General features: G+C 33.0%; 1 protein-coding gene across 1 annotated transcript in view; it reads right to left on the reverse strand.

Annotated features, from left to right (window-relative positions):
* Positions 1-855: 855 nt before the first annotated feature.
* LOC134719283 (uncharacterized) overlaps positions 856-12533 on the reverse strand; it is an 85372-nt gene continuing 73694 nt past the window's right edge. Inside the window, exons 17-24 of the mRNA XM_063582288.1 lie at positions 11680-11789; positions 10043-11251; positions 7250-7289; positions 6342-6622; positions 4156-4183; positions 2951-3277; positions 2019-2306; positions 856-1206 (exon numbers count right to left, since the gene is read on the reverse strand). Of these exons, the coding sequence (XP_063438358.1) occupies positions 872-1206; positions 2019-2306; positions 2951-3277; positions 4156-4183; positions 6342-6622; positions 7250-7289; positions 10043-11251; positions 11680-11789 (2618 nt within the window). The 3' untranslated portion in view covers positions 856-871. The remainder of the gene's footprint in view (positions 1207-2018; positions 2307-2950; positions 3278-4155; positions 4184-6341; positions 6623-7249; positions 7290-10042; positions 11252-11679; positions 11790-12533) is intronic.

A 12533-nucleotide genomic window follows, 5' to 3' on the forward strand; every position in this document is an offset into this window, starting at 1 on the left:
TTGAGAACATCATATAATATGAAAATGCGACTTGGTTTAATTGAAAAGGAATGGGATGCTATAACTCATGAACATACGAATGGGATTATAAAATGTAATCAATACTGACCCTTTGATAACAACAGGGAACACCACTGAGCAATAAGTGAGATGATAGGATGTAATCAATGCTGAACAATTCGGAACACATGAGTCAACCATTGGATGGTGAATCGAATGATATAAAGTGACCAATGCTGACCCATTCGGAACACATAGGACACCACTGAGTAATACGTGGAATGATAAAATGAAATCACTGCTGACCCTTTCGAAACACTTTAGTACGACACATTTAGCATCATTTGTTTATGTTTTCTTGTTGTGATGATTGTTGTGATGATTTATGTTTTGGCAAGCGTGTATTTTCCCGTAAAATTCTCATATTCTTACGTCATCGTTCTATGACATTGGGTATCTCATTCATAAAAAAGCATATGACGCGGGAGTACGATTGGAACAGCCCTGACAATAAATTCATATTTTACCACAGGTGTGTACTCAAAGCGTTTGACGGACTGCATGTTAGAATTTGTATCTTACCAACATGGTTTTGTTTGTTCAAAAAGGATATACATAATTGTTACTACTACGCTAAATACATCTATGTAGATATATAAAGATGTGGTATGAGATCCCATGAGACAACTCTCCATCCAAGTCACAATCTAATATTTACTATATCGATACATACATGTAATTCACTTAGTCATTTGATAATGCACATTATTCAAATTTAAAAAAAAATATATATATTATACAGATTTTGAAAAACAAAAAATTAGTTTTACCACTGAAAGATATATTTACTTTTAACTTTCTCTCTGTTACTTCATTTAAAGCAACTCTGAAAGGTTGATATATCTCTGCTAGCAACTGCTGTGTTTTCTATTTTATCTGCCAATTCAGCATACACAGAGTCTTCTCGTAGAGCTTTGATAAACTCAATAAATACATGTTCACTTCCATGTAAAAGTATGTCCATTAATTTCCTGTTCTTTTGTATTTGTGCGGGACAAGCATTTATCATTTGGCTTTCAGCTATGGTCAACACATCACGTGATATCAGATGATCGACTATTGCCTCATGCTGTATGTTGTCAATGATCTTTGAATAGTTCTTTTGTAGACGAACTTTATACATCGGAACAATCCAATCTGACAACCCTACAAAGTTTTTACAATTTCAAATTATTGCAACGTCTACTTTTATATTTTGATTAAACTAGAAATACATACATACGAGAAATATAGCGTTATACTGCATTTGGTAAACTAATGGGTCAAACACTGCATGTATTCTTTAGGAAGTAACGCTTTCAATGGAAATGTATTCCGAACAATAAAATTGAGAATGGAAACGGGGCATGTGTCAAAGAGACACATGAACAGATAACAGCAATGATAAATCTGTTTGAATTCAACATTGTGCATGTGGTAAAGTGGAGCGTGATTGTCTTTCCGATTACAATTTATTTGAAAGGATATGATTCACTGTAAAATGTCTTAGGCATCTGAATAAGAGCAAAGTCATGTATCCAACCTTTGGTGGTGGCGACCTAATAGGATGATTTGGTATGCTTGATATTTAAGAAACATGTTTAATCAAGTTTGTATTTGTTTTGTTTTGTGACTTGACCTTAACAATACTAGTAAACATCTGATCTGGTAACTTGACCAATGTGATTTATTATTCATCAGATAAACATCTGGTTTCTTTTTAATACAATTACGTAACAGTGTAACGACAACGCAAGTAATTGAAATAGCTCATACAAACATTAATTCATGATGCTTTCAACAGATCGTTATTGAATAGTCCTTACACAACAGTATCAGTTCAACGTGCACATTTGTTATAATGTTTTTTACATTACTGCCAAATTAAAAATATTGATATAATTCAGTGCATTAACCAAACCAAACTATATTTCACATTTTGTGTTTGTATTTTCATTAACAAAACAATCCGGTATCACCTTTATTTTCTATGTTTCCAGTTTGTACTATAGCTGCACTTGAGCCTTCTTCCTGTCCATCACTTTTTAGTTCATTAGCTAGATCTGTGTATCCACTTTTTTGAAGTGCATCAATAAACACAGTATACGTAGGTTCTCCCCTTTTAATAACTTCACGAAGCAAGGCTTTATTCTGATCATCTTGTCCAGCATGATGCTCAATGCGACGTCTGTCATCTGATGATATCACCAAATGTGTCATCATATAATCTACAATCTGACTGATTTGAATGTCCTGTATGATTCTCTCTGAAATTAAATGAATTCAATTACAATATCATTACTATTTTCTTTAAATTAAATGAATTCAATTACAATATCATTACTATTTTCTTTAAATTAAATGAATTCAATTACAATATCATTAATATTTTTATTGTGATTATAGTTTGTTTTAGCGCATGCGCAGGTTTATGTTGGTAATATAATATATCACCTTGAGACATAACGTACCACTAAATGTGTGTTCGTCATGCTCAACAAGGAAGCAGTCAATAGTTTTAGCAGGAACAGATTATCTCTTGCTTGTCAGATTTTAACATGTACATTTTTGTTCGTGTAATATTTCACAATAGAAAATGTACATGTATTTGTTGTGATATGATTTTTGTTTTACTTTTGTTATGAATTTTCTTTTGTGTATGAAGTTGGCTATTTTTCACTCGGCTCGGTTATTTATAGTCTACACGTTTTAAAAACGTTTGAGTGTATATGTCAAACATAATTGAAACTAATCTTAACATTTATACCACAGACAGTTAGCTGATGCATGAATTACAAAAAAAGAATGTTATTTTATTACACATCAATTCATTTGTTCAAATACTTTAGAGTAAGTACAATACATGTACAATGCTATCTAGAAATGAGATATTATATCTAATTGCACCCACCTCTAACATGTTCATCTATTTCTATTTCCATTTGTCCCCCTAATTCTTCATCGTAAGTTAAGTATGACAAAACACTAGACAATTCAATGCGATGAAGAGCCTTTCCTAAAGCTTCAAATGTAGCTTCTGGAATCCTAATCCATCGTTTGAGAACCTCTTCTGTTTGACCATGAAGATTGGTCACATGGTTGCTTTCAATCTTTTGCATCTCAACAACAGAAAGTCCCAGTTCTATTCCAAGCTGGAAAGTTTGACTACCGATATGGTCAGGCAGTTGCTGTATATTCGAATCGGATGGTCGAAGAAGCAACTTGTCTCTTGGTTGGTCTGAAATACATAATACAAGTTTAATAAGAATGTCATTTTTAGACGTCCTGTGTCATCATTATATATTTGTCATAATATGTTTTGATGACTTCGGAGTTTCATAATATGATAAAAATGTATGAGAACTTCATCTAATCTTGGTTAAGTCGACCTTCAGTTCGTCATAATTATTTTGAATGATCTTTATGCCTTGGTTTGTATCTGTGTGACCGTCGTGTAATTATATAGTTGACAGGCGTTTACCTACTTATAATGGTTTACCGATTTGTTCATGTCATTATTATGTTTTGTTGATACTAGTGTCCTCAATATGTTAGTGTATAATTTTCATGTTGTAATATTGAATTGTTGATATTAGTGTCCTCAATATGTTAGTGTATGATTTTCATGTTGTAATAATGATTTATTGAACTTTCTTGTGATTTTATATTTCATGTTGTAATAATGATTTGTTGAACTTTCTTGTGATTTTATATTTCATGTTGTAATAATGATTTGTTGAACTTTCTTGTGATTTTATATTTCATGTTGTAATAATGATTTGTTGAACTTTCTTGTGATTTTATATTTCATGTTGTAATAATGATTTGTTGAACTTTCTTGTGACTTTATATTTCATGTAATACAAATAATGTTATCCTGTCATTTGTTTTTGTTTTGTTATGTCATCAACACAATTTGATTGACCTTGATAGTAAAATAATGTTTGGTACAGACCGTATTGGCATTATATGCTCAGTGAACAATTCGTCATCATTTAATTTTGAGACTTAGAAATCTATCAAAGAAAGAATGAACAGTAGATACTCAAAACAAACGCAGTTTTGAATGTTTTTATATATTTAAACTTGATTTTTTTACTTGAAATTATTACTTACCCATTTCTGTTTGAACTTCTCTGGAAATCTGAAATGACAATTGTAAAATAGCTTTTTAAAATGACCTGTTGACACCACTTTGAAAATATCAAGCTTATCACAGAAATATTAAAATGCATAAGCTCATTGATGTTTTTACAGTTTTTATTGTTGTCCTGGCCAATTTTTAAACATATGATTAACGAAGTTGCATCTGAGTCTGTTAGCATAAACACAGACGTAATAATGAGAAGTCGTCACAATTTATGTAGTGAATAGGACTTTACTTATAATCTTATTGTTCGGTAGACGTCCCTCACTAATATCTTACACCACACACATTACCTAGAAAGCTGAAAGACAGTATATTTTTCAATTCATGTCACCTCAAAAGAGGAACAATATGTACTATGTTTAGGGACAACATGCTATATGTTTTCGGAAATAGTAAAATCATAACAAAAATACTGAGCTCATTTACTTCAAAACAGTACGTAATTGAATGGTAAAAGCAAAAGCTCATACACATCACATGGATAGATAAATATTTCATTAAAGTAAATCAAACTCAATATAAAATAAAGACTGCATCAATCAAACAGATTGATTTGTGACAGGATAACTTCCCTTAGAAAAAAATGAAGTATATACTTACTCCGCCGTAAGCGGTTATACTCAATATAAAGTAAAGACTGCATCAATCAAACAGAATGATTTGGGACAGGATAACTTCCCTTAGAAAAAATGTAGTAAATACTTAGTCCACAGTAAGCGGTTAAGCTAAGGAAGTAAATACAATTGAGAAAGGAAATGGGGAATGTGTCAAAACGACAACAACCCGACCATAGAGCAGACAACAACAGAAGGCTCTTTAGCTTAGTCGGTTAACGTGTTGCCTTATAAGAAAGAGGTCCCGAATTCCTATCCACCTGGAGACATGCTATTTTGTAAGAAGATTCATGCTCTCCAGTTACATTGGCGCCTTACATTACAAGCCAACGGTTAGAAGAACTACATATATCTATATAAAATATGAAGACATCATCATTATATATAGAACATAATGACTCTTGAGGTGAGGGAAGTGTGACGGTGTTCCAGACCGTATCAGTATTTGGACCGTACGCGTACGGTCTGGACCGTATACGTACTTTTTCAAAATACGCATACGGTCGGACCGTACGCGTATGGTCCAACCAGTAATAAGAAGATGGTCAAGTTTATCAGATAAAAACAATTTATATCTCAAATTAATATAAAAAGTTCAATTGATATTGAAATGAAAACTTAATATTCTAACTTTTTAAAATGGTCACGCTAGTTTAATCTGTTAATCTCCTGTAATTAACATGTCAGTAATTAATTAAAGGCCAGTATGCTCATTGAAATTGAGGTTAACGGATGTAAACAAAACGTACAAGGACAATTGTTTTATAATATTTGTGAACTTAAAAAAAATGCATATGCAAAGAACATGAATGGACCGCAAACATGTAAATGTAAATTAATAAAAAACATAACATTCCTTGTGGTAGTTAGTATCAACTGGAGCGAGAGTACAAAAAGGATTCAGATATAGAATTAAACAAACATTTAATTTCAATTGTACGCTTATTCACTTACCCATCTGATGTAAAAATAGCATCTTGGAGAACTAAAGCTACAAATTTTTGGTTATTGTTTATTTTTTTTAATTTAACCCATATGATACCAAAACATGTATGGTCAGCTGGACCGTACGAGTATACCGTACGCGTATGGTCGGACCGTACGAGTATACGTATACGGTCCGGACCGTACGCGTACGGTCCACATACTCGTATGGTCTGGAACAACGGTATTGCTTCCCTTAGACAAAATGTAGTAGATACATAGTTAGCCGTAAGCGGTTGAGCTAAGGACGTATTTTGTTTAGCTCAGTCCGTTAACGCGATGCCTTGTAATCCAGAGGTCTCGGATTTGAGTCTTGTTGGAGACGTGTGATTTTGCAAGACGAATCATGCTCTCCGGTTACATATTAAACATAATTTGACACAACACACAATGAAGTATCAAATGATACACGAAGATTATAGCATTGCATAACACTTGAAAATTTAATAACCACACAGTTTGGTGTTAAACTATCATGACTATCTTGAAACAATCAAGAATAAGATAGTAAATCATGCACGGCATACTTCGTTATGAAAACAATAAATGCATACCTGGCATAGTTTGTGAATGTCAATGTGTCCCTCTTCCAGACTATTTTGTAGCTGCTTAAATGAAACATATTTAGAACTCTTCTTCCAATCATATAGCGCATTAAGTTTTATATAAAACTTTTCTCGCTTGTTTGATTCGTTGATAATGTCCCATTGTAGGGCTGGTTCTTTTTTCTTTAACATCATATATATTGTCCTTGTGTCTCCGTGTGTTAGTTTAGATGCTAGTCGTCCAAGGTGTTTGTCCTCAGGCTGGCGGTCTAACCATACCTTGTCTAAGCCTGTGAAATATTGCAACTCAAGTAAACAATATAAATATAACAATAATTACGTTCTCTATTTTCTCTATTGATCGACAGGAACTTTACCCCAAGGAATTTACTTTAAATAAATCAAAAGTAAACGGTACTAACTGTCCTTTCCTTGATTTAGATATTTCAGTTTAAGAGGAAACTTCACACTAAAGTTAACGACAGTAGGGAATTCGTTCCCTATTGTTAATTTTCCATTTTTAGATGGTGATGTTCCTTTGCCACCGTCTTTCGGTGTTTATATATCATAGCTCGTCCGTGTCTGTTGTGACGTTTTTCATTTTACCGAACGTAGTCTATGTATTACTGGTAAATTATTAAGCCAGGGATTTCGTTACCATACATTACATAAAACCTTCGTTAAATTAAAAATTAAATTAAAGAACCAAGTGCATATTAAAAAGGGAGTTGTTGACTTGTTTACCTGATTGTTTTTTACGAAGTAAAGTCCTTTTTTATGTTATGTAAAAACTTGCAAATTTCTTCTTTCAATATCAACAATCTTCTTACCTCATTGCACATTGTGTCTAGTCTCATCGATGCATATGTTTATGTATTAACAGGAGTTGGGGAGTTATATAACTTTATAATTCTTACCAGAACAATCCTGAGGGCATCTGTCGTGTTCTGTATGTAACTGTAAAATAAGACTTCAATAATAACGAATAACCAGTGACGTCTTCATACATTATATGATGGAGGTACACACATCTTATTTTGATGGAACATTGAATGTTAATAAAATCAAATAGACGGAAGTTTTCAAAGGGCCCATGCACAAAAAAACTATTAACACATCTGACAGTCAAATAACGGTGTACGAGACAAAACATAGAAAACCGGACACAAAGCAGTTTGGACCCCCCAATACAATAGTTGATTGCCTTTAGTGCCCGAGAAGGGTTATCAGATTCCATATATGTGTATACCATGGCATGCAACACTACCATTGTTTTAATGTTCATAAAAGATTGAAAACAACACGTTTAATAATTTCTTGCGTTCAAAGAGCTTTTCTGGATTTACCTTCATCAGGAACGCTCAAAGCCAAACATTTGAAATCCGAAGATGTATAAGTACTCAAACCGTTGACGAGCTAAATATCAACACATACCTAAAATAAATTGCCAAATTCAACTTAAGCCAACTTTGACTGAGGCAGATGAAACCTTAATTTCAAAATTTATAAACGGACAAAGTTTGTTAAATCATCACAGTACCGTAGTACTGACTATTGAGCTGATGATACCCTCGGGGACTGATAGTCCAAATGCAGAGGTATCAACCGAATGATGTAAATAATTGAAAACAACACGTTTAATAATGTCTTGCGTTCGAACACAGAGTTTACTTAAAGTATTATATTAACCAAGAAATTGAGGTCAATGTCTGATAAACTATGCCTGAAATAATTGAACACGTGCCAATCACTTCACAAAATAAATCTGATTTACCTACTGCTTATAAAAACAAGGAAGGAAATTAGGAATGTACCAAAGCGACAACAACCCGACCATAGAGCAGACAACAACCCAATGTCACCAATGGGTCTACCCGTAAGCGTCCTTCAGCTGGCCCCTTAAAAAGAATGTATACAAGTACAGTAATAATGGACGTCATACTAAACTGCGAATTATACACAAGAAACTAAAATTAAAAATATACAAGACTAACAAAGGCGGGAGGCTCCTGACTTGGGACAGGCGCAAAATTGCGGCGGGGTTAAACATGTTTATGAGATCTCAACCCCCCTATACATCTAGCCAATGTAGAAAAGAAACCGCCTAACAATACGCACATTATAATTCACTTCAAGAGTAGTCCGAGTCTGATTTCAGAAGATGTAACAAAAGAAAATAAATAAAATGACAATAATACATATATAACAACAGACTTCTAGCAGTTAACTGACATGCCAGCTCCAGACCTCAATTAAACTGATTGAAAGATAATGTCTTAATCATATGAATATCAGGCACAATCCCTTTCGTTAGGGGTTAAGCATAACACAATCATAAAATATATAAGAAGAACATAACCCGTGTTATGCCAACAACTGTTTTTTTTAAATAAATGTGTTTAGTTCCGATGCAAAGACCCTATAAGTGAATCAATATTAAATCCAAAATATGCAATGTTTAATGACCTGACTTGGGACAGGCGCAAAATTGCGGCGGGGTTAAACATGTTTATGAGATCTCAACCCCCCTATACATCTAGCCAATGTAGAAAAGAAACCGCCTAACAATACGCACATTATAATTCACTTCAAGAGTAGTCCGAGTCTGATTTCAGAAGATGTAACAAAAGAAAATAAATAAAATGACAATAATACATATATAACAACAGTAACATACAGTATCGTAACTATATCCCTTCTTTATAAAATCAAAATATTTTTTAAAAGATATTTTTTTGCGTTTCAATTCTGTTTCCGTATAATCACGAGCTTCCACAAAAAAAAAAGAAGAGAGGCGAACATTATCAAAGGGACATTCAAATTTATAAGTCGAAAATAAACTGACACGACCATAGCTAAAGGATGAACAGACAAACAGACACACAATAGTACACTAACAATAACATAGAAAACAAAGATGAGGATGTAAAATTAAAGGTCAAATACGGAACACAATTGCGTAATTATAAATATGAATGATTTGCAATTATATATGCTTATATTGTAATATATTTCTATTTGTAATTGACTAACAATTAGTTGGATATATTATAATTTATAAATGTATGCATTACAGACAAATTAAACTAACAAGTACTAACAAAATTTATTTTATACTACTAACGGTTAACGAGGCCGGGATAAGGTACCGGTATTTGATGTTTCCACTAACAAAAAATGAAAAACTATCAATAAAACATGATTTACTTAAAAAACAAAAAAAAACGGAGACAAAATGTATAGGTAAATACAAGAAAACATGATAGTGTGTGCATGCTCCTATTAAAGCTTATAATTATACGTATTGACGCTTTATCTATTAGTTGTATTGGGTTGATAAGGCGTTGACCGAACACATATATTTAGCAAGCGCTTCATTAAAGTGAGAGGGTTAGCGCTATAGAACTAGGTTTAATCCACCATTTTCTACATTTGAAAATGCCTGTACCAAGTCAGGAATATGACAGTTCTTGTCCCTTCGTTTTTGATGCGTTTTGTTTGATTGATTTTGCCATGTGATTGATCTTCCTCTAAGTTCAGTATTTTTGTGATTTTACTTTTTTCAACACTTTAACACCCCAACAAATTAATAAAAAAAAGGCATTCAATTTTTAATTAAGTTTACTGTATAGGCAATTGCATTTTACTGCATAACTATATGTATATACCCAAACAGCAAAACTTTCATAAATTATAAAGAATGTAAATACCTTGTCTGCAAACCATTTAGACACAAGTTTGGTTTTGTGTTTTGTATTGTGATCCGGGCATTTCCATTCCCCCTTTGATGACAATATGTGGTCGAAAAAGCAAAGATCTCTCCCACAAGGAATACCAATCTGAATGGTAAACGGTAAATCTCTATCACAAGCAGAATCCTCTGAAACTGAGAAATAGAAATTGGAAATGTTTATGATAGCATGTGTAAGGCATTCCTGTACTGTAGATGCAATGGATGGTACAATGGAGATGTTCTTTTCTTTATGCGAAAGCGTAACTATGAATCTGTTTCCCTGAATGTCAAATCTCATATCATGGTCCCCGTCTATTTTTACATCAGCACTGTCTGTAAAGATCATCAGCCGATTGGATTTGGCACTGACCCGTAACTTCCATATCGATATGAAAGTGGCAATGAATCTGTACAAAATAGCAGGTGGTACAACTTCCTCTTTGAACCTGTAAGCCAGATGGATGCTTCTGTCATGGTCTATCTGTTGGTTGTCTTCTCGTTTGGTACTTATCATACATGGCACCAAGAAAAAGTCTGATCCATCTTCATCGTCTTTTGGTCTACACATTATGTCCAAATGAACTAACATGTCTACTATGTAATCTTTATGTGCCCAGATCTCACGAAAACAGTCTTGTTTCCATATTTTATATAAGTCCTTTTTCAACAGTTTTCCGCTTTCTTTTAGAGATTTTAAGATTTCTTTGAGATGCTCTGGCCAAAACTGGTCATCAGTGACAATAGAACGTAGTACATCCACCAAAAACACAGGATCAATTATAACGTTGTCTCTCAGGCCAGCTTCATCAAAGTAGATCAGTTTTCCCAGAGCATGGTTAACTTTTAGAAACGATTTAAGCTGAGCAGAGGTTAAGGCTATTTTGTCGTTTTGCTTGTTTATGTCATTCAGTTCATCCATTGTTAGTATTTTCTTGTTTTCCTCTACATTTCTTGCTAGTTGAAGTTCCAGGGGTACAAACTTGGTTGGCATTAGTTCCCCACAGCGAGGATGGTCTAATGCAACGTCTACCAACTGTTTCTTTAATGTGGCTATTTCTTCGTCCTCCTTGTTTCTTGCATTAACAAAGATAAGTGGTTTGTATTGGAGATGTTGTTTTCCTCCGTGGTTTTGAAAGAGTTCTTCGATTGAGTTTTCTAATGAGGTTCTCTGTTCTTCAACATCACCCTAAAATAAAAATAAATCATAGTGTTATATAAACAGCCCAGTTTTTACAGAGTCTATGGTCTTATATATTACCCTAATATATACTTTAATAAAAAGCAATAAACAAAGACCAGCCCCACTTTCTAATATCGTTGCATATAGGGGATTTTACATCTTGTATAGATCAGCTTTTTATAACGACTTTAGATTCTAGATGTGTATATTGATTATGCATAAACGAAAGTTACTTCAATAATTACAGGTTTATTCTATCATTGATTTAAAAGATTAGTTCATGGACACGCAACTCACCCCACAACTATTTTGATATAATGTATATAATATTAGAAGATTAATAGAAAAACGAGAGAGAGTTTGCATTTTTAAACAGCAGATGACTATGGATACAGATTAAAAAGATTACAGTTAGAAATCATTATATTACATACTTTGACTAGATCTTTGTGGGTTGCCACACATAGAATTTTCGGGTACTCTTTATTTTCCACAATAGTCTTGCAATACGTGAGGACGGAATTGACCCAATGGATAAGATATACTACAACACACAAACATACATACATGTATATTATTGAGAGTAATAATCTACATTGAGACATAACAAAATTATATAGGTATAAAAATACTATAACTTTTGAAATATAATCATTTCCTTTGAAGATACCTTGTAAATTATAATCTGCCTTGTTTAAACATGTAAAATTGAAAACAAAATCTGTATGTTTTTTTTTAAATATGGGTCTCTCTCAAATTACAGGACACACCACTGAAATCCATAATCAAATTCACAGTATAAATGTGCGAGATTTATTTTAAATAATTTGTGTATTGTTCACACGTAGATTAAGTGTTTTTTTATGTATTGCTTGGTGTACAAAAAATATGCACGGTACAGGGAAAATAAATGAATCATAATGCATGTGTTGAATGGTCACTAGCATGACAAGGCATTAATAACTAATGCCATATGTTTGAAAAATCAACTTGAGGCAATGCTTTTTTTTAACAGCTTCGTAAGGTCATACGTTCCAATATTGATCCCACTCAGCTTTTTGTTTTTACAAAATGGGGTCGAAATTAATGAAACCCTTCTTTTGTTAAGTGATGTTGAAAAACACCAAACTGTTTGAGTCAAACACACTTAATGGGTTAATTTGGCAATACTACGGTTATAGCAGATATATAGAAATAGATTTGCATCTTAAAATATGTAATCCATATATTAATGGAACATATATACTTTGTATGTAAATGGGCAATATAATTTTTGTATGTGAAGGGA

This window comes from Mytilus trossulus, chromosome 5, assembly GCF_036588685.1.
Source record: "Mytilus trossulus isolate FHL-02 chromosome 5, PNRI_Mtr1.1.1.hap1, whole genome shotgun sequence".
NCBI lineage: Eukaryota > Metazoa > Mollusca > Bivalvia > Mytilida > Mytilidae > Mytilus > Mytilus trossulus.